Below are 25,206 nucleotides of genomic sequence, written 5' to 3'. Positions count from 1 at the left end.
CAGACCGCGAGCTCGGTGGCGGCTGACGTGAACCGGAAAAGGTACCAAGATCCAAACATTCCTCGCTTTCTACAAAGCGAAAAAGGAGAGGAATCGATAAAGGGCATGGGGCGATGGAAACTTCGCGCAAAAAAAAAAAAATCAATCAGACTAGGAGAGTACCTACTCCACAGATTGGAGAATTCGGCTTCTCCCCGGCCCAGAATTTTGAGGAACAATTTCTCTCGCGGTCGTCGGTCGGTCACGTACCAGCAGGAGGCGAAATCATCCGTAAACGCAGGCAGGTTCGTAGCAATTCCCCCGTGCTTTGAGCACACCAAGCAAGAGGAAAAGTGCCCTTCACGGTGGCCGGGCAACGTACCATGTCTGCACCGCATGTGCAGCACTTTGAACTTGAAGCGAATCGGCTTTTCACCTCACTGATAGCAGAGCAAGCCTCCAGCCTGAATTTCTTTCAAAAAAGAAAAAAAAACTCCAGCCTGAATCAACATGAACCGCGCACTTTGTAGAAACGTACTCGCGATTTGCAAAGGCAACTTCACTCAAACTCAAAGCTGGTAGCTCCTCCAGTCCTCCTCCCAGAGCAGAGCATCCAATGCGCAAGACGAGAGCAGCAAGGAGCCAAGGAGCAATGGGCACCGACAAGAACCCAAATGCGGGAACGCTCTCCTGCAACGTTCCAGTACAGCCCATCCTTGCTTTCCTTGTGATTTTCACCGCGTCTTTCTCCAAAGCATGTATTTTTACCATCTTTTGCAATCTACAACTAGAAAGCACAGCTGTGCACTGGCCAGTGCACGCTGAAAGCCACCATACCGTTGTCAAACTTTTTTTTTTAAAAAAAGGAGCCGCTCTTACAAGAGGACGCCGCTTCCCGTCCCCGAGACAGCAACGGTCAGACCCGAGCTCCCAGAAGGCGAGAACACCAAGGCCAGGCAGCCTCCAACAGAGCAGACGCCAGAGGAAGCCGTGGCAGCATTCATGGCCGCCGCCCAGCCGCCCCGGGCTCTCCCCCTCCTCCTCCTGCTGCTCTGCGCCGCCTTCTCCTTCCACGGTAAGCGCGCGCGACGCGAGCCACCCTTCTGTCCTCCGCCGCCACGCCGTCTCGCCGGCGGAAGGCTGGAGCTACGGCGAACTGAGCTGAGCTCAAAGCTCGTGTTTTTCTTGGGTTATTTTTCTTGCAGTGGAAGCGGCGCACGGGGCGAGTGGCGGCGCCCACGGGCTCGGCGTCAACTACGGCCGGGTGGCGGACGACATCCCCTCGCCGCGGCGGTCCGTGGAGCTCCTCCGCGCGGCTGGCGCCGGGTCCGTCAAGATCTACGACGCCAACCCGGGCGTGCTCCGCGCGCTGGCGGGCACGCGCTGGCCCGTCTCCATCATGGTGCCCAACGAGATCATCCCGGACATCGCCGCCTCGCCCGCCGCCGCGGACCGCTGGGTCGCCGACAACCTGGTCCCCTACTACCCGGCGACGCGGGTCAAGTTCCTGCTCGTGGGGAACGAAATCCTCTCCGACTACTCCATCGCCAACTCCACCTGGGCGCGCCTCGTCCCGGCGATGGAGAACATCCACCTCAGCCTCCGCAAGCGGGGCATCAGCAGCGTCAAGATCGGCACCACGCTCGCCATGGACGCGCTCGCCGACGGCGCCTTCCCGCGCCCGCCGTCCGCCGCGGCCTTCCGCCCCGACATCGCCGGGTCCGTCGTGCGCCCGCTGCTGCACTTCCTGAACGGGACCAACTCCTACTACTTCGTCGACGCCTACCCCTACTTCGTCTGGGCGGGCAACAACCTCACCGTCCCGCTCGACTACGCGCTCTTCCAGGGCGGGCGCACCCGCTACGTCGACCCGGGCACCGGGCTGACATACACCAACCTGCTCGACGAAATGCTTGACGCGGTGGCCATCGCGATGGCCAAGCTCGGGTACGGCGGCGTCAAGCTGGCCGTCGCGGAGACTGGGTGGCCCAACGGCTGCGACTACGACCAGATTGGCGGCAACGTCCACAATGCCGCCATATACAACAGGAACCTCGCGGCACGGATGGCCAAGAACCCTGGCACGCCGCTGCGGCCGGGAGCCAAGATGCCGGTGTTCGTGTTCTCTCTCTACAACGAGGACCTCAAGGGCGGGCCCGGCACCGAGCGGCATTGGGGTCTGTACTACGCCAACGGTACGGCAGTCTACGAGGTCGACCTCACCGGTCGGCGGCCGCTGTGTTCGTACCCGCCTCTGCCGGCGCCGGAGAACAACACGCCGTACAAGGGGCCAATTTGGTGCGTCATGTCTCCCGCCGCCAGCAAGAAGCTGAACGAGACGGCGGTGGGGAACGCGCTATCGTACGCGTGCGGCCAAGGAAACGGGACCTGCGACGCCATCCAGCCCGGGAAGAAGTGCTACCTGCCGAACACGACGGTGGCTCATGCCAGCTACGCGTTCAACTCGTACTGGCAGCAGTTCAGGAGGACTGGAGCGACGTGCTACTTCAACAACCTCGCAGAGCAGACTATCAAAGACCCAAGTAAGTGTTTACAAACCCCCTACGTTCTGAAAGTACAGTCCATTTCGTTCTTGTTTGGTCATGCAGTTTCAATCTGCAATTCATTTAACTAGGCCGATCTAAAAAGTTAAACAAAAAATTGATGGTACATTTCACCAAATGTGAGTGATGAATACTATTATGTAAGCATCTTGTGCTTTTGGAAACACTACAATACCAGGTCAACTCTAGGTGTCTTTTATGATGATTAATGTCATCAGACCAGATGTCGAAACGATCAAATCTGGAGGCCATTGCCACTTGCAACCAGGAGAAGCTAAAAATATTAAATAACTGCATTTTTTATGAGTGGTTTGGGGTCCATCGAGGGAAGTAAACTTGTTTAGATCAATCTAAAATAGTTCTTGTGGAGATCTTTGGACATGATTACTAATCGCAAGAAGTTAGCAGCGTGGGTGAAGGGTTCCAACTTTGTGTTGATCGCGTTGATCAATTCTATAAATACTAGTATACTATAGGATTATAACCGGAAATGTACCGTCATTAAGATGCTTGTTTCATCTGTTAAATGATTTGACTCCAACCACTTGGGATTTTGAGGGATTGGATCATAACAGATATCAATTTTCACAACATGTGGATGATGTGGTCATGCGTCAAACAATACCAATTCGGTTGACCAATAAATATGGAACAATATTGTTTTAAACATATGCAGAAGGGTCATTGTTTTCTGACAAGTTTCATATTTGAAATAGGATGAAAAGTATGTGAAAACAGTTTTCGTTGTAGGATTTTCGAACATGAAATTTATAGAGAAGAATATTAGCATCTAACACATCAAATAGGTGAATTATGAAAATATGTTTCATAATTGATCTAATTATCCTCATTTGACATTCAAACTATTATTGCTTTTTTCTATGAACTTAGTCAAACTTAGAACAGTTTGACTTAGGACAAATCCAACTATTTAATTAGGAGTATGTGGTACCTGAAATCATTTAACATAATAGGAAGGCTCCTAAAGTCAACCAAATTATAAAGTTTGGCACCTGCTCATTTTTGTCTATGTTGTGAGTGATATCCTAGAAGTAAAACTGAAGAGATATTCTCTAGCATAGGACTGCGTATGTGCTTATTAAAGGTGATGTGGCAATTAACCTTACATGAAATGCATAGTTTTTCATTTTATATACAATAGAAGGCTTCTCTCTTAGGCTTCTACATAGAGATTCCTACAATGCCACTGTCTACATTCTGGATGTGAGTTTGTTGCTAGGGCTACTGCCAAAAGATGCCCACGAAATGATCAGGTTGCAAGTTTGCATTTGCAGTAGCAGTAGCAGTACTCTCTCCGTCCCAAAAAGAATGCGACTCTAGCTTCCTGAGGAGTCAAATAATTCCAAATTTGACCAAATTTATATGAAAAATTACTAACATTTTCGTCTTCAAATAGATCCAGTATGAAAATATATTACATAATTAATCTAATGATATTTATTTTGTAATATAAATGTTAGTAATTTTTTATATGAATTTGGTCAAACTTGAAACTGTTTGACTTCTCGAAAAGCGAGAGTTGCATTATTTTTGGGATGGGGAGGGAGTAGCTCTGAAAGACTAGTGCAGTAACGCAGATAGCTCGGTTAGCTGCCATAAGGCCCAGAACTCCATAGGAACTTTGTGCTTTGCAGTGATGATATGGTAACACATGTCTAGTCGATTGGGGCCCATTTATGACTGGATGAAAACCCAACTGCAGATTCCACATGATCTTATTGTTGAATTAAGTAAGGTCAGTAGCTGCAAGCCTGCAAGTGCTGCAACCTGCAGCTTCCTATATGAGTTTCTTTCATATATGGTAACTGATGCATTTGAAGATATGGTGTAGACAGTATTAGAGAGTCAACTTTTGCTTGTCTACTGAGTGTAGCGGCGTCTTCCTTTTTTCTTTTTTAAAAAAAATCCTTCTGGGAACAATATGCTTTCTTTGAAAAGAACAAAAAAAATACTGCAGGTCTAGTAGTGTTTATACTTATTGCGGCGTAGTACTTGCTATAGCTGTGCCTAGTCATTTATTACGCTGAAATTTTTGCGGAGTTTCTCGTATCTGCTTGCACACCAGCGTTCGCTGCCTAGGCAGCCTTATTTAAGCGAGAGGTCCTATCACATCTAGACACATTCTTGAACACCTTGCTTGCGCATCTCTGCTTCAGTTCTTTGTTTCCTCCACTAGCTTGGTTGCTTCCTCTGGTAAACTGGGCAGATCATATTGTCCTTGGCATTGCTCCTTGGAGAAAATGCTGCAACAAGCAAATCGCATTCACATATACCATCTCCGAACATTACCATATAGATGATGATATTACGAGAAGCTTACCTTAATTATGATATTACCAGAAACTTACCTTAATTGCATCCCTAAAAAAAAATTTGGGAGGGGGGGGGGTTCCTGCTTGATCAAGACACTATCTTTCGACACGTCGTTTTAGCTGTTAACGCAGCACTCTGATGGCTGTTTTTCCTTCTTCTTTTTTTCAGGCCATGGATCCTGCAAGTTCCGCAGCTCCTTGGACTCCTAAGTCCTAACTGACCGGGACGAGAACAGAGGGGGATAAAACAATGTGATTCTTGATTTTGTGTAGTCATGATTTAGACGGGCTTGGGGGAGCTAGGAGGGAGGGGACTTGCTTTTGGCACCGTAGATGTCATGTTCCTTCTCATCACTTCTTACTCAGACTTTTGGCTGTGACAGCGGAGACTTGCTCGTGCTCACTTCAGAATCAGAATGGGAGGTGGAATTGTCAATTTGCCACGCTGTTTGTTGGCCTAGTTAATTTGAGCTCCCTGTTCGCGTGGGGGCGGAGCTGTGGGGTGGGTGGGCTAGAAGCATTTGAGGCGGCCCAAAAACATCAGTGAAAAGAGGCCGGCTGCCACTAGGCTGGCTGCGTCGCAGAGAACTTGTCTGCTGGGTTGGGTTGGGTTGGGTTGTCTGCTGTAGGCGACAGGAAGAGCTATCAGCCCATGAAGAAGGCAGTCTCATCACTCACTCACTAGTCCCCTGTCACTCACGAGACGACACCTCGCCGGGAGGCAAAGGCAAAGGCAATGGCACACTGGCACGTACATGTCCTCGACTCCTTGCTCCTATCCTTGGCAGCTAGCTAGCACGGGGCGAGCAGGATGGCGCCCGTGGCCCCGTGCGCACGGCCTCTGCCCATGCGCCGCCCTGCCGCAGGGGGGGCCTGCCGCACAAGCACGTCACATTCATCGCCGCCCAAAGACTTCGCCGCCGCCGCCGCCTCGCCGCACGACGCACGCACGCGTAAAGCCCCGTGCCCCGTGCTGGGTTACCCGACAACCGCGCGTCGCGATAAATGCCCGTGGTCGTGCGTCGTGCCCCGTCGAGTCGAGGCGGAGCAGCAGCCAGCAGCTACTGTTGGTTGCGCTGCACGGGGGAGGGACGAGGGACTGAGGGAGTGATAGCTAAGCGCCCGCCTAGCGGTAAACAACGGCGGCGGTCGGGGAGAAAGCTTTTGCGGAAAGGCGTGGGGGTGGTGTCTTTGCTTGGCGTGGGCGCTACGGAGGGAGCGAGGGCTTTGGTCGATAAGGCTGGTTCCAACAGTGGGTCTGCAGCCCCAGCCCGTAGCCACAGCCACATCAGCGCCACGTCAGTTCTCGCCAGCCCACTCGACCCCAGCGCTCCATCAGTGAGCCTGCAGCCTCAGTCCACAGCCACGTCAGCGCCACGTCAGCTTTTCCATTCCAGACTTAACCATTTCAGAACGCGTTCTTTTATAATTTAAATGGACACAATAACCTCATTTTATTAAATTTAAAAATTCGGAAATTACATAAAAATTCGAAATAAAAATTACACGACAATTTAAAATAAAGGAAATTACATAAGAATAAAAAAATTACATAAATCTAATGATGATTTTTGTTCCAAACATGCTCAATCAAATCCCTCTGAAGCTGTGAATATACTTGCCCTGATGTCATCGCGGCCTCTCTCTGAAGGCGAATTGCTAGACTCGGCGGTGCGTTGTAGTGGATCGCTGGTCCGACGAAAGAAGTGACAGTCTCATAGTTTTCGTCAAACGATCCGCCTCGCTCGTCATCGATGATCATGTTGTGCAAAATAATGCAAGCACGCATGATCAACCCAAGAGTACGTTGAGAGTAAGAACGTCCGGGAATGGCGAGTATGTTGAACCTCTTCTTCAATATCCCGAATGCACACTCAACATCTTTCCGCACTGATGCTTGCTGCTCTGAAAAAAAGCGATGCTTCTACAGTTGTGGAAGAGGCACGCCCTTCATGAACACCGGCCACGAGGGATATATACCGTCAGCAAGGTAGTATCCCATATTGTACTCATGGTTGTTCACGGTAAAGCGCACCGTGGGCTCCTGTCCTCTAATGGCATCAGTGAACAACGGGGACTGATTGAGCACGTTGATATCGTTGTTGGATCCCGCAACACCAAAAAAGACATGCCAGATCCAACGGTCATATGAGGCTACGGCTTCAAGGATGATGGTTGGATGCTTGATGTCCCCCCTGGTAAATTGGCCCTGCCAACCCACTGGACAATTGCTCCACTGCCAGTGCATACAATCGATGCTCCCTAACATACCAGGAAACCCACGCTCCTCTGCCTTAGCTAGTAGACGCTGAAGATCCGACTCAGTAGGCTGACGATAGAATTCAGCCCCATAACACTCAATGATGCCCTCACAAAAATTCTCTAAACACTCTAAAGCAGTAGATTTACCTAACTTGAGGTACTCATCGATCGAATCTGCGGCTATGCCATACGCTAACAGGCGCAAGGCAGCAGTACACTTTTGCAAAGGAGATAAACCTCTACGTCCAGTGGCATCAACTCTTTCAGTGAAATATGAAGAATATTCACCTAACCTTTCCGTAATACGTAGGAAAAGACTCCTACGCATACGGTACCTTCGCCAGAAGTAGTTGGGAGGATAGATACAGTTGTCGGTGAAGTAGTCGTTGAGCAGCCTGGTGTGAGCGTCTTCGCGATCACGATGGATGTAGCGACGAGGACCCCGCCGTCTTGAGGATGAAGCTTCCATCTGTGCCTTCAGCGCGGTGATCGTATCCTCAACGACGGCGAAGAGAGCATCGCCTAGCCCGTCGCTTGAACTCGAAGAAGACATGGCGTGGGTGAGGAAGTGAGTGAAATGGGGAGTGAGAGGTGTGGAATGAGCTCCAACCAGCCCTCTCTATTTATAGATGAGTTGGGGACGAAATTTGTGATTTTTTGGAATTTTTTTCGAATTTTTTGGAGTTCAAACGGTCAAAAACGGCTAATTACAACGGCTAGCTGACGTGGCAGCCGTTGGCCAATCACAGAGCGCCATGTGGCAGCCGACCGGACGCCGGGTCGGTACCGACCGGCCGGTACCGACCGCGCGCGCGGCTCCAACGCCGGTCGGTACCGACCGCCCGGCCGGTCGGTAGCGCTACCGCCCCGCGCTCTCGGTTTCCGCGCTTACCGACCGGCGCGGGTCGGTAGCCGGGTCGGTACCGACCGGCGGGGGTCGGTACCGACCCCCGTTGGAACCAGCCTAAGATTCCTCCTCCGGCTCCGGCCGAGTGGTCGGCATCATGGCCTCGGTCGATCGAGCACGGTTAACCACTTCACGTTCGGCCCTCGTCGCCACCACCACCATTAAACTTGTCCACCTCATATCAATATTTCATATCCAACGGAGATCATGACACGTCACCGGTTTGTTTCATTTCTGGTTTCCCGTTCCGCGCGGCTAAGGCAGTAACCACCCCCACTTCCAACCGCTTCGCCATGTTTAACCACCCGGCCGGTCGCTCGCTCGCTCGCTTATCCCCGCCGAGAAATCACTTCCAATCCAAGTAAATCCCAGTCGACCAAGCGTCACCCAGCCAGCAACAAGAACCCCTCCTCCACACTCGTTAGTGCGCCGATTAGTGCGGTGACGAGCTACTTTCGCAGGACGTCGCATCTGCCGTTTTAGTTATGCATCTCCATCTCCCTCCTCCCATGACAGGGAAAAGTGTGCATCTACGGCTGAAACTGAAAGGGCAGAGCTTTCCCTCTCCGGCTGATCTGATCTTTTTCCCGTACACATGGCACACTGATTGCGCCGCGCGCTGGAGAAGAGAAATAGAAAGAGAAACCGTGCCCGGCAATCCCATTCCTTTGCCGATCTGATCCGAATGATGGTCGAATCAGACGGCGATCAGCGCTTTTTTCCAGCACACGAACTGCCGCGCAGACAACAAGGAGATCAATCACGAAGGCCGTGGCAGCAGAGTACATGCGCGGGCCATTTCCTTCTGGAAAAAGATGAGAGCGCGAGCGCCGCGCCTGATGGCTCCGATCACCTGTCCGTTCACCGGCGGGGACAAGGTAGATGGTGGCCTCCGTGTCCCTCCGCGGACCCAGGCAGTCCCAACTCCTAACATGCGATGCAATCATGCAAGCCGCCATTCGTCAAACGACGCGTTAAAGCCCGGCTGTTCAGACGTTTTCATCTCCGTAGGACGACGCAGTGACCGTTCTCAGTGCCGGTGGACCTGGTTGAGCTACATGCCTGTACTGCACGCATTCAGTTGAAAATGGCGACCTCACTTTGCGTCCCCTTGAGGGCGTTTGGATTTCAGCTTCGAGCGATGGTAAATATAGCTCCAGGTAAACGGCAAAAGTTCGGTCAAAATCTCCGTTTCAGGATGCACGAATTTAATAGAATCTTGCTCAAAACCCCCCAAAAGAAAGGTAGTCACAGAACCAGGCCGAAGGATCTCCCCGAACAGGACGGAACGGGAGCCAGATGCGCACGGCATGACCTTGGCCAAGGCGGCCCAGGGGATTCTAGCAAGAGTTGTGGCCAAAAGGAGAAAAGCATTGCCGCGTCCCACGTTCGCCAGTCCCCAGTGGGGCCCTCCAGAGACCCCGACTCGTCACTGTCACGTACTCACGTGCCACCAACCTTTCCCACGGGCTCGCGGCCTGATCATGTCCCACCCTCGGCCGTCCATCGCCCGCGCAACGGCCAGATCCCGCGCCACGCCGACCGGCCCGGCACTGCGTCGCTTACAGGTGGGCCACCCTCTTCCCTGAACAAACCTTTTCCTTCCCTCCTCCGCCAGTGCCCTAGAAAAACCGAGCCAAATTCCCTTCCCTCCCCGCCCGCTCCCGCTGCCTCGCCGCGCACATGGCCCGCATTGATGGCGACACTCGGGCGTCCCACCCTCACCGACGGCAGGGACCCACCCTCTCGCGACCCCACGCGTCATCCTCCCACGCACGTGGCTAGTTAAAGCCAAAGCCCTCGTCCCCCCACGCCGCAACCCGCAGCGGGGGCTCTCAAACCCAAACCCAAACCCCGCCGTTGTCGCGGACCGAAACGGAGTAGCGGCAAGGCCTTTCAGCCCGCGCCGACTCGCCGTCCCATTCCCATCACATCATCGCCGCCGCGGCTGCCATTGCCGGAGCGGAGCGAGCGGGGCGGCGCCCGGGATGGAGGCCGACGAGGGCCGGCGGGGGGAGGACCCGGCGGCGCTGAGCGGGGGCCACCTCTGCCACGCCTGCGGGTACCAGTACCCCAACCCGCACCCCAGCGCCAAGCTCCGCCGCAGCCACCGCAAGCACTGCGGCAAGGCGCCGGCGCCGGGGGCCGTGCCGGAGGCCGGGGAAGCCGCAGTGCGGGTGGCCGTTGGCGTGGGCGAGCGGGGAGAGGGCGGCGCCGGGGCGCGCAATGCGGGCGAGAGGACGGCGATCGGTACGTGCGCGGGGTTTGGCGGCTGCTTCTCGCCCGGTTTTGTTTGGATTCTGGTTCCCGTTTATTTTCCGTTCGTTGAGTCCGATGGCCGTGTCTGCCGCGTGCGGCTGTAGGTGGGGGAGGAGGAGGAGGACAGCGGGAGGGGATCGGCGCGAGCGAGGCGAATGGAGGAGGCGCTGCGTTGCGCGGATCTGCGGGAGGAGTTGACAGTTCGGCGGAGGACAAGGTGGCCCCAGGTAATCGTTGATCTTTCTCTTCTTGTCCGCCGTTCAATCTTATTCCCGGGGTCAAAATTCATCCAAGCCTTCTCTCTGGGGCGTGCTGTTACTCTCTTGATTTGCGTCCTGCGTTTTGGGATGTTACAACTTACAAGCCGGAATGGGAGTTAGATTAACACGATTTTATGCGAACTAATAATTCACAGATTGTGCTTTTTGTTATTTTGCCCGTACCGCATTTTGCTAGAGATTGAAAAGGCAAAAGGTTTGGATGCCTTTTCCCTTGTCCCCGGTTTGAAGAGGGGTGCAAAACTCACATGGGCATAGTGAGATGGTACCCCCGTGGGGGCCTGGAATAAGGCCGTGTTTAGTTCCAACGCAAAAAAATTTTGCGATGAAATCTTGCTAATTTGAAGTACTAAATGAAGTCTATTTACAAAACTTTTTGCACAGATGGGTTGTAAATCGCGAGACGAATCTAATGATGCTAATTAATCCATGATTAATCCATAATTAGCGGATGGTTACGGTAGCATCACTGTTGCAAATCATGGATTAAGTAGGCTCATTAGATTCGTCTCGCGATTTACATCCCATCCATGCAAAAAGTTTTGTAAATAGACTTCATTTAGTATTCTATGCATGTGTCAAAACATTTGATGTGATGTTTTTTTTTTGCGTTTAGGGGATTTACGGGTAAAGATCTAAACAGGGGCTAAGTCTGCGTGGTTCTCGGTTAGCATTAAAGCTGAAAGCGTGGATACTTTCTCGTTTTCCTTGGAGTTGGGGCGATACTTTTGTGATAACGATGTATAACAGTTGGAGTGCCTTTGCATTTGTAACTTCTGTACTGTAGATCTGATCTTTGCTGAAGTTACGGCGTGGTACACGCCAATGGTAAATTAAGGTTCCGGGCACTTAGATCCATGCGTGATTCCACCATTTCTTATCTTAGCTGTTTATCTCTGCGTGTCTTGTGGGCTGTGGCAAGTTGGTCGCTTGATACTGGTCAGCAGTAAGAATTAGTTGCTTGTCTATGGACCTGTACATATACATTGGATTCGCTCCAGTCAGCCAGAGCAAATTTGTTGGTTTCTTGGTAAACCGCCTTTCTCCCTAAAAATCAGACATATCCGTCGTTACTTGTGTAGGTAGGATTTCTTTGAGCTTGTCGTTTAACACTTGTTTTATTGGGTCTGCTAGCTCGTGCTCGTCGTGGTCCTCTACCACATGTTGTCCTTGTCACATGGGCATTTTGTTTATTTGCAAAATACAAAATGGTTAATACTTTCGTTGTGTCTACATGTATCTCATCATAATTTGTTTATATCTTTTTTAGTATATATTGTTTTCTTGTCATCTACTTGGACAGATCCCGTTGTTTGGGGCGTTGACATGTTTTGCTATAATTTATTTCCTAATTGTTATGACTTACAGCCATGTTGTCTGTGCTTTGTCGGTCAATTGTAATGTTGCTGTATTGCTAAGTCTTTTAAGTATAGTATACTGCTGCAATTCGAATTTACCAGCAGGCTACTGTTTGTGTTGCTTTTGGGTTTAGTCCTCTGTACTACAACTTCATTTTTTTGGCAGGCTTTTGCAATGGCTACTTGAGACTATTTTATATTAAATAATGGCATGATGTGCCTTTGTTGAAGGGTATCAGTCCTTTACCAACTGTTAGCCTGTAGCTCACTTGTATGATTTGTTGGTCCTCTTTCACTTTATGGACCCATTCTTGTGTTTCCACCTATTCAAAGTGTTATGATTTTCACGGTTGCACTTGCTCATATGTCTTTACTCTTATTACCTTTCATGTGAACTGCAAGTATCTAGTGGATTATGTTCAAATCATTTTTCGTGCCTCAGAATCCCTCTATTCTTTTATACTTGTTCCTTGATTATCTTAAGATGCCTCATGATATTCACTAAAGTTTCCAGCGAAGATATGGTTGTAAAACTATTTATTTTGCCAGCATTTAACTTGTTTCTGGATGTTTCTATGTGTCACCACTCACCAGCATTTGTTTCAAGTAATATTGAATCTTTTACCTTTTTATTAAAAAAATCACAGTCGGTGTGTGTGTTGATTTTTTGATCTATTGTTTTGATAGCACATGCTTCAACTGGTGCTGGAGCTCAAGTCATCACCACTGAATTAAGTGAAAACAGACCCCTTATTAGTTGTGGTGACAATGAAAGCGCTTCTCCCGAAGATGCTGGAACTCAAACCATCACAAGTGAATTAAGTGAAAATGGCTTCGTCAATTGCAGCAGCAATTCTATAGTAAATGAATGTGATGGAACTGAATCACAGATTGCTTGCCCTACTGGAAGTCAAACTAGAGTGGGACATCCAGCTGAGCGAGAAGACAGTTTTGATGAGTACCAGGATGCATCTCCGTTTCTTCATCAATCAGATTCTGAAGATGGTGCAGCACCAACTGCAGCACTTTCTACAGAAATCAATAATTTGAATACTGTTTCATCAGAATCAAGTATCTCTGCAAATGAAACTTATTTTGAAACAAATGGATTATGCAAAGATCAATTTTCTGGAGAAACCAATATGAGAGATTTAGCTTCTGACTTCAAAGTTGGATATGATTTGGAGGATGGAGCTCTTAGATTGACTGAGCCTGAAGTAAACCTGAAGCTTGGGGGTCCGTATGAACTCTCTATGAATGTTGGCAACACTTATGCTGATATGGTTAACAGTAAATCTGATAAAACATCTGGCCAAGGTGATGTGATTGGTAATTCGAATGCTTCATCCCTTCAGGAAGTCCATCCACTTATTTTGGAACCAGAATCAAAATCTACAAGCTCAGAAAAGGTACAAGGTTTTATGGAAGATAGATCGCACGTTTTGCATACCATGTCTGAAGCATCATCAAGACCAGTAGTAGGATCAGATAGTGTTCAGTTGGAAACAACAACGAATCCTAGCACTGACGCCATGCCAATTGGGAGTGACCTGAAGGTTGTTTGTACTGATAATGCTTTCAAAGATTCCTCCATGGAGCTCCCCACACAGAACTGGACTGTTGCTGATATACCAGATGGTCGTCAGCCAGTTGAGAATTCTTGCAAGAAAACTTTAGAATGTCCTGCAGCTGGTTTTCAGTATGATCTTCCTGTTACTAATGTGGGCAATATTCCTACTACTAATGTGAATGATGTGGAATTAACCTTTGAGGAGAAGCCACAACCAGATATTGTTGACGAAAATCTTTCGGTACAGAAGACTAATGGATTCACTAAAGAGGAAGTCTGCAACAAACAGATTGACACTGAGATCTGTACTGAAGATCAATTTTCTCATAGTCAGAAACATGGCAGCTTACTAACAGATCAAGCACTTTCTGTCAAGAATCCATTTAATCTCGATGATGACAGGAATGATGATTTGTTTGAACTTCCCACTGACAGCTGCTATTTGGAGGTACCAAATCCTGTTGAATTGAGACAGCAAGTTGACTCTACATCCCTGATGGTGGATCAACCAACAGTCTCGAACCCAACTAGGATGGCTGAAGTGCAGCAATGCCATAACTCAAGTAAGAATTTCTGACACTTCTTGTGCATTGTTTGATATAAATTTGAACTTGTGAACTAGGTTGTATACTCCATATTTTATACCTTTTTGCTTTCTGTGAGTTCAAAACCTTATCGTGTAGTGAATGCATTCAACATTATCTTTGCATTGGCCATCTTCTTTGTTTTTCCCCTAATTCTGTGCCAATTTAATTGATGGGTTTTTGCATCAGTCAGTGCTTAGCTGGAGATGAATGCTTAAGCTTTTTTGCCCCTATTGTGGTTGATTAAGTACACAATATTGCAGTATGGATGGAGTGTATCTAATACTGCCTTGCAAGTTGACAATGGACCTCAAAAGTTGAATTTACCCTGAGCTTTTTATCATAATCTCGTTTTTTAGTATTTATCATATGATAAGATATTTCGAGTCTTTAGGCTTATTATTACTGTATGTTTTCTAATTCAAACCTTTAGCTTCGAATTAAACAAGGCTATATGCTGAAATTTCTTTAATATTTCAGCAGATGAAAGCATACTATCTTCGTCAAGTGCTATGGAAAATGGTGAAGTAATTTGCCCAGAAGGCGTGCCTGCCAGCAGTAGTTCTGAACTTGTGAACAAGATTTGCTTGAATGACCATGGCCTGCAGGAAGATGGACATACAAGTGTCATTTTGGTGCCATCTCACGCAACCTCCGTGGAGTATAGTACAGTACCTATGCAGGATAGCAGTGCCGTCTGTTCAGAAGTTGAAGAAAATATGAAAGCCGAAGATGCTAGTGCAGAGGAGATGACCGCAGTACGAGACATAGATGGTATTGTAATGGAACAGGCTACTAGTACTACTGCTAATGACACATATGCTGCTAATGTTGAAGAAAAGAAGCTGACTGAAGATAGTGTGGCTGAGAATGAGGCTGGCGGTACGGAGGTGAATTCAGTACAGAACACAGGAAATCTTGAAGAAAATAAGCAGACTGAAGAAACAAATGCAAAGGAGATGAACGCATGGTTCAGTGCTGATGATGATGTTGAAGACAAAACACAGACTGATGATAGCATTGCAGAGAAGATGAATGCAGCAGGAGGCACAGAGGATTCTGAAGAAAATATGCTTGCTGAAGACATTACCGCAAAGCAGATGATTGCAGCACGAAGCACAGATAATGTCGAAGAGAAGCAGCAGCCAAACGGCATAGTCGGCCAAGAAGGGAACAACACCAAGCAGAACGAAGAGATCGCCGCCCCAGGCTCGCGGCTGAATTCAGGAAGAGCCCACGTCCCTCTGAAGGTCCTCCTTGCCGAGGCAAGCGCGGAGAATCAAGTGAAGAAGCCTAGCACCAAGGAGCGGGTGCTGTCGTTCCGGCGCCGGGTGTCCAAGGACGGCAACTCGTCAAAATCAGGGTCCCCCAAATCCGTCTCCAACGACCAATACTGGAGCTCCCCTGCCAAGCTGCCACGCAAGGATGTTGGCAAGAGTTCCAAAGGAAGGAAGCAGCCTTGGATGCCGTTCATCTGCTGCCACTCCGTGCACTGACGGCGCCGCCTTTCCTGAGAAACGGAAATGCCGTTCGTGACCTTGGGTTATATTTGCCTTTGTCGACAACTACTCTTACGTGTGGTGCTGTAACTAACGCTGTCCGTCCCTGTGTAGATAGTCTGCGCAATTAAGATGGGTTTGATATACTGCTGTAGTATGGGGTATTTTGAATTGGTGCAATTTTGATGTCGTCGTTAGCCATTTGCGCACGAATATGTGATGTTCACATTCAGATGGTGTTTGCTTGGACGGAACAGGCCTCGAATCTAAAGTACCGGATTGAGCGCATAATTACCTCCTGGGAATTTTGTAGGGGTGCTAATGGGTGATTTTTAGAGGCACCTCCAACTCTCTTTAGTTCAAAATATGTTACTAGTTTTTCAAAATGAGGTGCACATAAGGGTTATCCGCTTGCACCTCTAGAATTTTGCACCAACGAACTATGCAAAGTGAAAAACTGCTGAACGATTGCGTACATACTACGCGAAAGGTGATGGGTTGTTGCTTCATGTGTCGTGGGGAGGACAGCATGTGGAAGGAGTTGGCAGGAGAGAAATCAGTCCTTTGGCACGGTTTGGGTTTCGTTTTGTGCTTCCTAGTGCGATTACAGGGCTGTGTGTTCCGAGCTTATCTTCAAGCTAAGCACCACAAATGGCTCGGTTACTGCATATGGTTGTCCCACATAGGCAAACTTTTTTTTTCTCGAACGCGCAGGAGAACTGCGCGTCGTTGTATTAATAGATAGAAAGATCGGTCCAAGTTACAATGCCGAATCCACGGCCTGGGTTAGTTTTTTTGTTACAAACGCGCCTAATAAAAGGTAAACAGCCACACCCACAACCCTGCAGCACCCCAGCTATGGCAGCAGCTCCCCCAGCGCCTTTGCCCCTGCCAGCTTCCACAAGTTTGCCTGCTCGTTTATCTCCTGCAGCACGAGACGGGCGTCCGGGTGGCGACCATAAAAAACGCAGCGGTTGCGCATCTTCCAGATCGACCAAGCAGTTAGGATCACCAGGGAATTCACCCCCTTTCTAGCAGCCTTCGGCGCCCTTCGTGCAGCCCATCTCCACAAATCCTTGAAGGTGTCAAACTCCAAAGTAGGGGCCAGGTGCTGTAGTCCTACCCTTCCAAGAACAGTCATCCAAACCTGTCTTGCGAAAACACAAGACGTGAGAATGTGTTGGACTGTCTCATCCTCTTGGTCGCAGAGGGGGCACTTGTCTGGGTGTTGAAGTCCCCGATGGGCCAACCGACCCGCCGTCCAGCACCTGTTGAGAATGGCCAGCCAGAGGAACATCTTGCACCGAAGGGGCGCCCAAGACTTCCATAAGCGCTTGTACGGTTCAAATCCAGATGAGCCCACAAAGAACCTGGCGTACGCTGATCGAGCGGAGTAAGTACCCGAGCTCTCGGGTGTCCAAAGATGTTGGTCCGGTTGGTTCTCGAGCAGCTGGACATTCTCGAGCAATGTCGCCCACCCAACACAACTCTTGCAAGGCCTCATGAACAGTCCTCCGAGACCGTGCCCGCTTGTTCACAAAGGGGACCAGAGCCGGAGCAAGGTCCTCGATGGACTTGCCGTGCAGCCAACGATCTTTCCAGAAGAGGGTTGTTCTTCCGTCTCCCACCAAGGATGAAACCGAAATGGCGAACATGGTTGTGATGTTGGGGTGCACCCTGATGTTAAATGCAGCCCATGGTCGCCCCGGATCCGTCTTACTAAGCCAAAGCCAACGCATCCGGAGTGCCCACCCGAGGATCTCGAGGTTATGGATACCCAACCCTCCAAGCTCTTCCGGGCGGCACGCTCGCTCCCACACCACAGGAAAGTGTCCACCATTCACCAGTCGGCGCCCCTTCCAGAGAAAGGCCCGACGTAGCTTGTCAATGGCACGGAGAAGCCATTTAGGCACGTCCAGAGCAATGAGCAAATAGACCGGGGCCACTGTTAGCACAGCCTTCACCAGAACCGCACGCCCCGCAGTGGACATCAGTGCTGCCTTCCAGCCCGGGAGCATGTCGGCGATCTTATCGACAATAGGCTGGAGATCCGCTTTGGTAAGCTTCCGGATAGAGAGTGGCAGGCCCAGGTATTTGTAAGGGAAGTCAATCACCTCGCAGGGCATGGCTCCCGAGACGACCTCGAGCTGCTCGGTGGCGCAGCGGATTGGTACGATGGAGCTCTTCTGCATGTTTGTGCGAAGCCCGCTCGCCTCTCCGAAGAGTCGCAGGATCTCCTTGATGGTGGACAGATCTTCAGGAGTGGGGCGGATAAAGAGAGCCACATCATCCGCGTACAGCGAGACACGGTGCTTCACCCGATGGGTAGCCAAAGGCTGGAGAAGCGCCTCCTCGTCGGCCTTCCCAATAAGGGCGTTCAGCACATCCATGACGAGTATGAAGAGCATGGGCAACAACGGGTCCCCCTGGCGAAGCCCCCGTTGATGAGCAATCCACTGCCCCGGTTGCCCGTTAAGCAACACCCGGGTAGAAGACGAACGAAGCAGGCAGCAAATGATCTCTCTCCAGCGCCTCCCGAACCCCAAATGGGCCAAGACCTCGAGAAGGAACGGCCAAGAGACCGAGTCGAATGCCTTCGTGATGTCCAACTTGAGAAGACGGCGCGGTTCCCTCCGGTTATGCAAGAACCTGGCCATCTGCTGCACAAGGAGGAAGTTGTCGTGGATGCACCTCCCCCGGACGAACGCGCTCTGGTTTGTCGAAACCAAAGAATCTAGCCTCGGGGCCAAACGATTGGCTAGGATCTTGGTCACCAGCTTGGCAAAGCTGTGCACGAGACTGATTGGGCGAAAATCCTTCACCTCGATCGCATCCGGCTTCTTCGGGATGAGGATAAGGAATGCCGAGTTGAGGAGGTGCGACTTCTTCCCATCCCCCTCCTAGATCACCTGCAGCGCCATCATGATGTCATCCTTAATCACCGGCCAGCATTCCTTGTAGAAACGGCCAGTGAAACCATCTGGCCCCGGCGCCTTGTCGGACGGCAACGTCTTGATGGCCGCCCATACCTCCTCCTCAGTGAACGGCAGGTCAAGAGAAGACAGGTCATGGGAGGGAAGGCCAAGGGCACTCATCTCTATCGCGGTGGTTCGCGGTGCATGAGTCCCTAGCAGACCGTTGTAGAAGTCCCATACCGCCTGCTCCTTCTCCTCTTGGGAGAAAACCATATTGCCATCCACCTGCAGTTTGGCAATGAAGTTCTTCCTCTTCCTGAAGCGGGCATGCGAATGGAAGAAGGCCGTGTTGGCATCACCCTTTTGGATCCAACTGATGGAGCTACGCACGCGCGCAATAGTGCGCTGAAGGGAAGCGAGTGTCAAGCAGTGTTGCTTGAGGCGCCTACGCAACCAAGCTTCTAGATCTGAGAGCGTTCTGAGATCTTGTGCAATATCCAGTTGGTGGAGTAACTCCCTGGCCTGGTGCAGTTGGGAGTTGACATTGCCCACCTTCTTCTGGCTCCACGACTGGAGGGCAATAGTGAGCTCTTTGAACTTCGCTGCAAGCCGCTCAAACGGGCAAATCCCGGGGATCGGAGACGCCCAGACGTTAGCAACGACCTCCTGAAAGGCGTCTAGGGAAGGCCAGAAGCTTTCGAAGTGGAAGCGTCCTCGACCACGGTCCACGCACATTGTCGCGCAGGCCGAGGACCAGGGGGCAGTGGTCGGAAATTCCCGCCGCCGTGCTCTGGAGCAAGGAATCTGGGAACAGCTGCTCCCAGGACGAAGAGCATAGCACCCGGTCAAACTACAGTAAACACAAGTTAGCCTGTCCCCTTTCATTCATTTGGTTTGGCCTGGTTGTACTTCTGACTAATTCAACATGAAAACATTTCTTTCGAATGACATGTGGAGAGCGAGCATCTTGCCTCGTCTTTGGATATTAAAATGTTAGTGCTAACCTAACTTACTCGGAGAGCACTGCTACGAGGATATTAAAAAAAATTTACAGTACTCGTCACATCAAATGTTCGAATACATGCTTGGATCATTAAATGCAGTTAAAAAATAATTAATTATACAGTCTAACTGATTAGCACGAGATGAGTCTTTTAAGCCTAATTAGTCTATGATTGGACATTATTTATCAAATAACAACGAAATGTGCTACAGTACCAAAACAAACAACTTTTCACCGACTAAACATGACCAAAAAAGTGATGAATAAAAAAGTCATGACAACTTTGTAGTACCCGCCACATTGTAATTGTCAAACTGCTAGGAAAGAAGAGGCCCCTGAGAAAGACGCAAAGTAATTTTGTTGTCGTATCAGTGACTGATGGCCACAAGGGGCAATTGTATACTGTCTTGCAGGTGGTGTGAAACTGTGTGTTCTCATCTGTCTGTAGCTAATCTTCCCCACAGTTCAGAAACAACATATCTGCTGCTTTCTGATACACAGTTTCAAGTGAACTCCCCAAAGCGATTACCATAGCTGAATTACCTGGCAAGAATGCTGGGTCCGCCCATTGTAATTGTCAAACTGTGATGAATAAAAAAGTGATGAATAAAAAAGTCATGACAGCTTTGTAGTACCCGCCACATTGTAATTGTCAAACTGCCAGGAAAGAAGAGGCCCCTGAGAAAGACGCAAAGTAATTTTGTTGTCGTATCAGTGACTGATGGCAACAAGGGGCAATTGTATACTGTCTTGCAGGTGGTGTGAAACTGTGTGTGTTCTCATCTATCTGTAGCTAATCTTCCCCACAGTTCAGAAACAACATATCTGCTGCTTTCTGATACACAGTTTCAAGTGAACTCCCCAAAGCGATTACCATAGCTGAATTACCTGGCAAGAATGCTGGGTCCGCCCATCGTTCAGGAGGCCATCAGCAGAGTGTCCTCGTTCATCTCCAGAAAGCGGGAGGAGGAGGAGTCCAGAGAGCACAACATCGAGAGGCTGGAGATGGCCAACACCGAACTGGAGCTCGCGATCGAGAGATCCGGCAAGTTGCCGATCACAGACGTATCCCTGCTTCGTCGCAGGAAGATCCTGAAGCGCGCCCTCGAGGAGTGTTGTGATATCCTGCACAGGTGCAAGCTACGGGCACTGCAGGACCAAGAGACGGAGCAAGACCGAACAGTAAGGCATTCCTCTTTCCCTAAACGGATTGCCTGTGCTGCCAAATCATCCATTGCCTATTTTCTTACCTCGAAGAAAGATTATCTGAGTTGCTCCGACGTCCGAAGGTTCGAATGGTTTGCAGATTGTGCAGGAAAGTTTGAGAGATGTAGAACACGGCTGTTCACTCAGGCAGTACACCTTTTGCAACCCTCTTGTCAGGCATCTTCTCGAAGGGAGGACTCTGAGGTATGAGATGGTTCAAGGAAGTCATCTACGCGACATTTACATATGGCCCCTATGCTTGGAAAACCGTGGCGTAGAGGCAGAACTATCATATCAGTACGAGAACTGCAAGATGCCAGGGAGAAATTTCCATCTCCGGCTCTGGCTACGACTCTCAGAAAGCACTGACATAGTTGGGGCTGCTGTTAAATGCTTGCAGTTTTTGGCATTGCAGTTCATGCTTGCTGCAGAATGTGCCATTGGCGAGCTGACCCTACTCCCTGATCTACATGACATTTCCCACTCATATGGTGCTCCTTGGCTTGGGATTCAGAACTCATATACCCGACTCACTCGAATTTGCCGGCCGGATCCAACATGCTGCAGATCAAATGGGCATGAGAGCTGTCCTAACAACACCGTCTCTTCAGAACTGTCGAACAAAACCGGAGAGCAGGTTATCTCTGTCAATTTTCAGTACTATACCTCAGCGCAAGAGCACAACTACCATAGATCGGTTGATGGAGAGGGCAGAGACGCCCTGATAGATTGGTCGCCACCTCTGAAGGTCACAGCAGGATTCGTGCCCCATGGAATGTGGGAAGACCTGGCACAGAATTATAGACTTGATGTCGACAAGCGTAGAGATGAAAACATAGAACAGGCGATCGAGATGGTAAGATGGAAGACAATCGATTGCCTCATCCGCCAACCAGAGCTGCCATATCATATGACGCTGTGGCAATATCCGCATGGTTTTGCAGTCTTTCAGGTGCGAAATGTGCTGAAACCCTACAGGCCACACCATGACGAGGACCGTGGCCATGATCTGGAGAGATGCAAAAGGCGAAGGCAGTATATTATTGCTTCATACGATCGAGGCGTTTCAAAGTCCAGTCATGAGTTGCCTGAGACAGGTTAATCAGGTGGTAGGCTTGCTACTCTTCCCCGGGGTCGTCCTCTTCAGAACCTCTCTGTCTTTTGGGTCTGGTTCTGGAAGGAGCATGTTCTCCGTTTTTAATGGAAAATTGTTAAATGGGATAGACAAAGTTCCTATCAATCTTTAGTCTTCCTCTTTCCCTATTCGGTCTTAAAGATCTTTTTTGGATCTTCTACCTTGTAACTGTTCATCAATGTAAATTGTTTCTTTGGCAATAAAGTTGCAATCCCCGGGTTGCCGGAGTTTTCCTTAAAAAAAATATGACTTGTTAGTCACCACTTGCATAAATGAGCTTAATAGACAACATATGCTATGCAAACCACTTTCGTATGCAAACTATAGAAACTTTAATCTGGACCACCGGATCAAGATCCAAGGGGCATAAGGAGGGAGTAATTTTACAATTAACCGCCCGCCCTTAGATTAGGTAATCACACTTTTCCAAATCCCCCCTCTCACTCCCCTTGCGCCCCCTCTTGGATCTTGATCTAGTGGTTCAGATTGGAGTTTCCATAGTTTGCATAGCATACATTGTCTACTTTCTGTGAACTGGTTGGTGTTGGTGGTACAGTGTTTGGATGATGTAAGATGGTATTATCTTAGAGAATGCTCCAGTCATTTTCGCGTAAACCTACACACATATGGTGATACAAAAATATGCCAAACATTGATCACACCCATGCAGCCCATAGTGGATGAGTCTCCTCTGCCGTAGGGACTCGCTCGCTGACGTGTGAGCCCCACCGCACTCGGGAGGAACTGCTTCCATAATGGCACACCACGCCGTGCCTTCTACGGAAACCGGGCCCTCCAATTTTCAGATGAAGCAGCATTCTCGGATTTCGCTCAAGAAGTTTTCGCGGTGATGGATGACACTAGCAGACCAGCAAAAGACAGCTATCGTGCTTAGTATCGTTGAAGCTCTCACCGGAACAGATGCCATAAGAGTGTACTCCCTCCGTCCGCAAATAACTGTCATTCTCGCTTTCCGAGAAATAATTTTAATTAATTTTATATAAAATAATATTAATATTTATGATACATAATTGATATCGTTAGATAGATCTCTAAATCTAGTTTTTTAGCAAATTTATTTAGAGATACAAATATTGCACACATTTTTTATAAATTTAATCAAACTTGTGGCACGAAACTCAAACCAACGTTTAATAAGGGATAGAGGGAGTATGCATCATCAAAGGTAGACCTCTCTCCTGAAGTATAATAATTGAAAAAAATAGGAGCTGTTTATAACGGTGAAGGTACAAAGTACCCAGAAGTATCTAGAGTAAAGTACCTGGTACTTCTAAAATGTGGGACAAGTACCAAAAAAATATGAGACCGGGTCTTAATTTAATTTAGGTTTTCACGTTTTGGATAGAGTATTAGGGTAATTGCACTTTGCTATTTTGTTATGCCGTGACTAGTCTGTCTCCTCTGTCTCCCCTCCGTCTACCGTCTCTTTCCTCGAGATCATCAGTCGGTACGAGGCTCCGGCGGTGGCGTGATCGGGACTGATCGCGCGGCACAACGACTGTAGACGAACGGTGAAACTATGTGATTGACGAACATTTCTGACTTATGACAAACGGAAAGGAGTCAATTACTTTCGTTCCTTTAGTGATACTAGTAACAATGCTGCCCGCGCGGCAGGCGCGTGATACAAATTAACATGATAATAATTAAAACTTTGATGTAAATATACTTCTTAAATATACAAAAATCAATAATCTTGGATTCAAAGAAACATGAGACGAAATGGAAATACAAATGTTTCCATAGAAAAACTAAACGAAGTCATGGAAACAAACTTAGGTTGGGTACTACTAAAAAATAACATGAATTAAAGATTATAAGTTATAGCTGGCATCCTAACGAGGGAGAATTTGAGTAACGAGTATATCAAAGAGTAAAAAAATAATATAAATAGGTTACAACTTATATCTTCAAGTATAACCATTAACTGCTCCTAGTGTTTTCCATAGGACTTGAAATATGCTTTCATGATGGTGTCAGGTTTAACAGCAAGCTTGAGAGAAACAAGTTCTTTCTCATCATCCGATTCTCTCTTCATCCTTTGGATTCAGTTATAGGTATCGAAGCAATGCAAGAAAAGAGTAGGGGTGTGACCATCCTTGACTCTCGATCAGAATAATAGCAACGACCAGTACTGCAACTAACACAAAAATTCCAAAAATGCAAATGAAATGTTTCTCTTGATGATTCATATCGCCATATGATCGACAACTTTATTAGTCCAAACCAGTAACATGATAAACAAAATCATCAACCTACCAGATTCTTCAAAGTTCTATTGCCTAAATTAATGGAGCTAAGTTTCTATTAATGGAAGCAATTTCATAAAAGGAATGGGGTGGCATTCTCAATATCATACCTGAAATTTGCCAAACAGTTGAGTCCACTAGTGTTGAATACGCTGCCGGTACCCTGATGACAATGCGGACACTGCCCAAAAAACACACTGAATCGAGTTGCTTTGACGGGTCAAGGTAGCCAGGATCCATAGAGGGCATGAATTACAAGATTTAAGTGGCATAAATTAACATGTTTAATATAACATGATAAGAAAACCTACCATTTATCAGTTAACTTTCCTATCCTTCATAATGAGCAATAATGTCCTCATTCTTAACTTGCAAGAGGAATTGACTCAAGTTTCAAAAAATATTGAGACCAATACATCACTACCTCTTGTCCATGAAGAAGGCATTTCTCACATCACACTACATGATCTCACTGAAATTCTATAATCTAATATGACGTCCTGGCAGTAGCACCAGACCTTGGCCCCTCCTTGCCATGACATCTGAAAACAAGGGCCCCCCTAAATTGTTCATAGTTTTATGAAGAAGTACATCCTGTTTGCAGATTATGATGTCAAATGTCAATCAACTATTGACTCAATAACAGAAAGTGGAATAAGGGGAAAAAGTAGAAGAAACTCACAATGCTTCCATAGCCTAATGTAGGTGATAAAGGCATAAACATGTAGGCCACTGCTTGCGGCTCGCCCTGAATACACCCAAATTTGAAAAGAAATAGTAAGAAAATTGGAAAAGAAAGAGCTATCAAGCTATCAGCTCCAGATAGTTCATGTTAGGTTGATAATGTAATTTATCTGGTCCTAAAGTGTTTGTTTTTTCTTCTGAATCATCTCAGTGTTGCTCTCCAAGGATTATCTTTACCTCTTTATTATAGGCAAAAAAGCTCCTGGCACGCGACAACTCTTGCAAACTACAGGAATACGTACAATGAGGCAACAATGAGGTTCTACTCCATCTTGTTAAGAAATGCCTTCTCAATGACAAGAGTCTGCTGACCTGTATAGGCCTTGATAGATACGTATGA

General features: G+C 48.4%; 2 protein-coding genes and 1 long non-coding RNA gene across 4 annotated transcripts; 2 read left to right on the top strand and 1 right to left on the bottom strand.

Moving 5' to 3' along the window:
* The first annotated feature begins 866 nt into the window (after window positions 1-866).
* LOC120695773 (probable glucan endo-1,3-beta-glucosidase A6) lies at window positions 867-5,315 on the top strand. The gene is made up of 3 exons (XM_039979003.1): window positions 867-1,054; window positions 1,185-2,522; window positions 5,046-5,315. The coding sequence occupies exons 1-3, from the start codon at window positions 982-984 to the stop codon at window positions 5,084-5,086; spliced, it is 1,452 nt and encodes a 483-aa protein (XP_039834937.1). The 5' UTR covers window positions 867-981; the 3' UTR covers window positions 5,087-5,315.
* A 4,538-nt stretch (window positions 5,316-9,853) lies between these two features.
* LOC120695772 lies at window positions 9,854-15,842 on the top strand. 2 transcript variants are annotated; one of them, XM_039979002.1, is made up of 4 exons: window positions 9,854-10,295; window positions 10,409-10,531; window positions 12,628-14,073; window positions 14,578-15,842. In XM_039979002.1, exons 1-4 carry the CDS (start codon window positions 10,034-10,036, stop codon window positions 15,588-15,590), a joined length of 2,844 nt encoding a protein of 947 aa, XP_039834936.1. In that variant the 5' UTR covers window positions 9,854-10,033; the 3' UTR covers window positions 15,591-15,842. The 2 variants fall into 2 exon arrangements, with proteins under 2 accessions (XP_039834936.1, XP_039834935.1); XM_039979001.1 differs by having other exon boundaries at window positions 9,855-10,295; window positions 14,575-15,842.
* Window positions 15,843-24,333: 8,491 nt separating this feature from the next.
* On the bottom strand, window positions 24,334-24,873 carry LOC120695771. The gene is made up of 2 exons (XR_005683896.1): window positions 24,805-24,873; window positions 24,334-24,716 (listed from the first exon to the last, which is right to left on the bottom strand). It is a non-coding gene; the product is annotated as an uncharacterized LOC120695771 (long non-coding RNA).
* Window positions 24,874-25,206: the final 333 nt, after the last annotated feature.

This window comes from Panicum virgatum, chromosome 2K (genome assembly GCF_016808335.1).
Source record: "Panicum virgatum strain AP13 chromosome 2K, P.virgatum_v5, whole genome shotgun sequence".
In the NCBI taxonomy this organism is placed as follows: domain Eukaryota; kingdom Viridiplantae; phylum Streptophyta; class Magnoliopsida; order Poales; family Poaceae; genus Panicum; species Panicum virgatum.
Note: the sequence above shows the minus strand (reverse complement) of the source record. Positions and strands in the feature narration are given on the sequence as shown.